Source organism: Athene cunicularia, assembly GCF_003259725.1.
Source record: "Athene cunicularia isolate RWA chromosome 10 unlocalized genomic scaffold, athCun1 chr10_part1, whole genome shotgun sequence".
Lineage (NCBI taxonomy): Eukaryota > Metazoa > Chordata > Aves > Strigiformes > Strigidae > Athene > Athene cunicularia.
This window is the reverse complement of record NW_020799112.1, coordinates 22,178,499-22,183,445: the sequence shown is the minus strand read 5'-3', so window position 1 is coordinate 22,183,445 and position 4,947 is coordinate 22,178,499. Positions and strand designations below refer to the sequence as shown.

Here is a 4,947-nt window from a genome sequence, read left to right as displayed (position 1 = left end):
TGGGTCAGGTGCTTAAATGGCAGCCAAGATCAGCTGAGGCGAGGACGGCTGCTGGCTTGGAGGCAGTGACCGGTTCCCTCCGAGACACCCCCTTTGCCCCACTGAGTTGGGCACTCCAGTAGATGAGCTCATTGCAGGCTGATTACTCAAATGTCTCCTCTAAACAGGAAAGACAAGGATAGGACAGAGTAGGAAGAAGGTAAGTCTGGTATTTCATCTTTCTGGTTCCAAATGAAAAACTACAAATGGAGCTTGTTATCTTGAGGGACACTTTTTGACAGATAATTAAATCAGAGCTCACGTGTAAAAATCAGATTAAATAGATACAACTTTTTTGAAAAGTTTTTACAAACAGAGCTTTCATACCCGTAAACATTTAGATTCTCAACTCAAAATCATCACTGTTCATTTTCTTAAGAAAACTCAGTTGTTTTGCTTGAACTTACAATTTTTCCCAGGGGACAGGGGTTTGGTTATGATAGGTGAGTGGATAAAGCTCTCGCTGCCAAACCACAAGTGTTATAGCAGGGTTTTACAACATTCTTCACATAGTAAAACTATATTTGCTGTGCCTAGAGCATCTGCTCAAAAAAATATATTACAGGTAAAGCAGAAAGCCTTGTAATTGCAGCTTGTATTGTCCCCAGTGTTTGCTGGTTGGATTGAGAGCAGCGTGGTGGACATGGGTTTCTAATTGGTTTTTGATCACTGAATGCTAGCAAAGTTGTGCCAAATGTAGGGGACAGATGCTCTGTTCCAGAACCCAAACAGATCCACTTGCCAGGCAGACAGTTGCCAAGAAAGCTCTGACTTTGCTGGGTGCTATAAAATCTCATTTCCCGGCTCACTGAATGGGTGTTGGGTCTTGTACAAAATCTGGCTGCTGTCGATGGTGTAATTGCTGCCTTTTTGCAGGTTATCTAGAAGCAATTGAACTTCCATATAAAGTAGGGAAATAATGAGAAACTGTAGAATATCTAGGACACTTAGAAACTGCTAAACAATGTAAATAATGTTGATTGATGGGAGGGATGGAGAAATCCACAAACTTGCCATTGGTTGGAGTAATAGGAATGGGGCAGAAACCGCAGAGAAACAGAAGCACCCAAAGAAAATATGAAAGAGAGTCAGAGAGCCTGAGACTTCCCATCCTGACCCTGAACAAATCCTGGAGGCGGATGCTGACTGGAGAGAGGCTCTGCGTGAGGAGTGTCCTCATTCCCTGCTTTTGTTTCGCAGCATCAGATGAGTTTGGGCCGCGTGTTTCAGGAAGCGCTTACGTTTTCTGACATCGCTAGTGTGGAAACAAAGACATGACAAGGACTGTGCGGAGGTAAGAGATTGTGGGATGAAAAATGATTTGTCAACACGTAAGCCTAGAAGAGGCTGTCTGATTCCTCTGCCTGCACAGAAGCAGAGTCTAGTGTAGTCGCACTACACTGCAGGTTTTATTTTTGAAGAGACTTTCTACAGATTACGTAAGGAGTGTGTTTTGGTGTTATCCTGCCCTTTTAACTAGAATAACAATTATTTCATGTCCAACCAGCAAAAATACCCTCTGTAAGAAACATTGCAGTGTAATGTCACCGTGGAGTGAAAATCATCTATGGTCCTTTGAATTTATGTATTCAGTTGTTAAAAACAGTGTGTCTCCTCTGAAGAGCAGGTGGGTGCTTTATAAACTTGAACAAATCAGTAATAAAGATTGATAGGAAATGTTAAGAACTCAGAAGTAAATGCTGTATGATGCTGTGGATATAAATGCATTCCAATAGTTTTAGACGTGTCAGCCTTTAGGTGCACAGCTCACAGCTTTTACTCTTGACTCGTAGGGCTGAGCAGAAGTGGAAGCCCAAAAACAAAGCAGAGAACACGGCGCCCCTAAAAGACCAATTTCTGTTCGTGTCCTTTGCACAAACATCCTTTCTGGTCTGAGACACTCCTTTAATTCACTTTATTCTCCGACAACTCAATACTACAGCTAAATAATTTATTAAACCCACATTTTTCTCATTGGGAACAGCTGTATTTTTGTTGAACACATTTGAAGCACTGAGTATTTTTGCTCCTTCTAATATTTTTGTTTACAGTCCATCATGTCGTAAGTAAAAAATCACTTCTGCCTACTGCTGCTAGGGCATATATTTTCCCTACTACTGCAGGATAGTTTAAAAAAAAAAAAATGAATGCTAAGATTTTCTTGACAGTGATAGCCCCTTAGCTGCTAAATCTGCTATCCCATCCATCACCGATCTCAAGCAAAGCAAGCATTAGTTTCTCTGTGACTTATCTAGGTCTTTAGTAGATCAATAGCACAGCTCAGATGTTTCAGACTCTTTGCTGTTAATTCACATTTATCTTTTCATCCAAAGAAGGTAAATTACCTCACAGAGAAGCTGTGTTATCCCCAGTAGTGGTTTATAATGTTGCAAAGTCAGCATGACCCACATATCTTATCTCAGCTGGAATGCATTTGTCACTGTCTCGTGTTATGATCATCTGGTAAAATGCCCTAGAAAAGAGGTAAACCTGCAAAATAGCTTCACCATTTGCATTTAATGACCTTTTCTGCTGTGTGCTCCTGCATCACCTTCAATTTAAACTCCCAAAATAAAGGGAACTTTCTTTTTCCCTTTCATGCTCCATTTCATCATTTTTAGCATCAGTGAAATTTTAATTGCTCAGCAGCCTTGTTCCTGCTGTCGTGGGTTGATCGGTAGGTGGTGATACTGAGACTGAGAACTGTGTAATTTATTAATATGCTATGTGAACCCTGAAAAAGGACTGCTGAGTTTAACTCTGCATTTGTACAGTTGGCTGCTGGTTACCTGAAGCTTTTTTTGGGCCCTGGGAGTGTTTAATGCTGTTGGGGAAACAGAACGAGCAGCAGGTCACTGAGGGTGCGCTGTAACCATGCTGTGCGGGGGGAAACGCTGGATGACACCGGAGTTCGGTGGCAGTTGTGCAGCTGGGATCATTCCTTTCCAAATTATAATAAAGTAGATGCAAGGGGAAAAAAAAAACAACAAGCTTTAGGACAGGAGCCTGCAGTTCTTGGGGGAGCTCTCAAGAAGAGATGAGAGCAGCGGCTGGTTTTGAATTGGAAATGATTATTTATCATCTAGAGCATTCAATTTAACAGCAGGAGCAGGACAAGGGTATATTGGCTGTTTCCATGGAGTTTCTGGGGTATTTTCCTCTTCCTGTTCTCTACAAGGGGTGACTGTACATGCTGAAAGGTTCCTTGACACACAGTGTGTTTACTGAACTGTCCCTGCAGCTTAATTTATGTTGGGGAAAACAATCAGAGCAGTAAAGGTACGATTCTGAGCACAAACTGCTGTAGGGTTATCAGGAATGAAAGAATTCTCTGGTTACATTTTCTTTGCATTTTAAACATCGTGCAGCAAATCTGAAATGTACAGGAAATAAAAGCAGAAAGAGGCACTGAGGGCTGGAAACTTCAAAATATTTTCCCTTTGGGATCTTAATTCCTGTGAGTGTTGTGTTCAGTCCCTTCTGTGACCCTGCTGGCAAGCACTGTTTGCATGCAAGTACAAGCCACCTCTTAATTTTAAAGAGAATTTTGTGAACTGACTTGCTGGTCTCTGGTATATGTGTGGTTTTCCAAGGATTTTTACTCCTGCTTATCCGTCTGGATGCCCTGCTGTCCTGGGCACTCGCTGATCAAGGTGTACTTCTGTTCTCATTCTAGTGTTGCTGTTCCAAACGGGGACTTCACGTGAGCAAAGATGAAATTTTACATCTGAAGGTTATTTGCTGTTATTTCCAGAAGCGAGGTGAGGGGACCTAATCTTGTTGTTTTGTTTGGTAGGAGTGAAGCATGTAGCTGTTTATTGAGGAGAAGGGACAGCAAAAGAATCTTTTGCGCCTTTATTCCCTCGCTCCCCACCACCCCCAAACCTTGAGCCCTGGAAGCCCGTGCTGTGCCAGTGTGGTGGTTAAAAGCTTCCTTCTTTCTAGGCCAACACCCTGGAATCCTTGGGGCATAGGGGCTTTGACATTTGCTTGTTTCATTGCTTGCTGTTGAAGAAACTGAATTTTTTTGGAGCGTGCTGTAGTGGTAACACCATTGGAAAGAAGAGGCAGAGAAGGCTTATGCTGTTTTTCTGTCTCATCTCTCTCTGCTTGTATCATTCCAGCTACAGACGTGGTCTCCTATAGTTTGCTACTTCCCCACCCTGCACTGTGGGAAAACCTTTCTTCCATGAAAAAGGCAAAGAATAACCAAAGCTTCAGAAAGAATTCCACCAATTTGGGAATATTTCATAAAAAGATTGGGAACTGATTTAAAATAACGAACATTCTCATCCCATAAATAGATGTAGGCATGTCTAGCACAGAATTGATGGAAACAGGCAGAATTTTACCTGAGGGGTGTTAATCTCCTAAGCTGCTTTATTAATTTTGTAAAGTAGGTGACGTTATTGAATTTTAAATACTGCTTTAAATAAGCTTAAATGTCTTTAGTTTCACGTCACTATGTGAAAAGGAAAACAAAGGTGAGAAAAGCGGGAGTTGCGTGTCCCGAGGCCGGTTTCCTCCCTGGCGGCTCCGTGTCGCGACAGTTCGGGGATGGGTTCTCTGGGTTTTCCTGTCGCCTGTCAGGTTAAACGGGGCCGCGACGAACCAAGCAGCGTTACCAGAGCCGTGACCAACGACGTGTCCCGGGGCTGCTCGCGGTTGATGTTCTGGCCGTTGATTCCAGCCCTGTGCCTCTATCTCTGCGCTTGCGGGGACCCTCCTACCAGCTGGAAGCAGAGAAACGATTAATTAGATGGTGCCGCCGGGGGTTGCGGTTACAGGTGAGGAGAGTGCATTCACCTGCCGTAATAATTCACAAACCGCTCCTGAGGATTTTCTGGAAGGTTTTCATGTCCTGTGCCCCCCCCGCGCCGGGACCCCGCGGCCTCTCGCCCCGCCCAC

At 43.4% G+C, this 4,947-nt stretch overlaps 1 protein-coding gene and 1 long non-coding RNA gene across 2 annotated transcripts in view; both read left to right on the top strand.

The window, feature by feature from the left end:
* The first annotated feature begins 1,678 nt into the window (after window positions 1-1,678).
* Window positions 1,679-4,770, top strand: LOC113484182. Its single transcript, XR_003399171.1, has 3 exons — window positions 1,679-2,890; window positions 3,716-3,800; window positions 4,730-4,770. It is a non-coding gene; the product is annotated as an uncharacterized LOC113484182 (long non-coding RNA).
* A 28-nt stretch (window positions 4,771-4,798) lies between these two features.
* MNS1 (meiosis specific nuclear structural 1) overlaps window positions 4,799-4,947 on the top strand; it is an 8,846-nt gene continuing 8,697 nt past the window's right edge. The window contains exon 1 of the mRNA XM_026856093.1: window positions 4,799-4,819. Within this exon, the coding sequence (XP_026711894.1) occupies window positions 4,799-4,819 (21 nt within the window). The remainder of the gene's footprint in view (window positions 4,820-4,947) is intronic.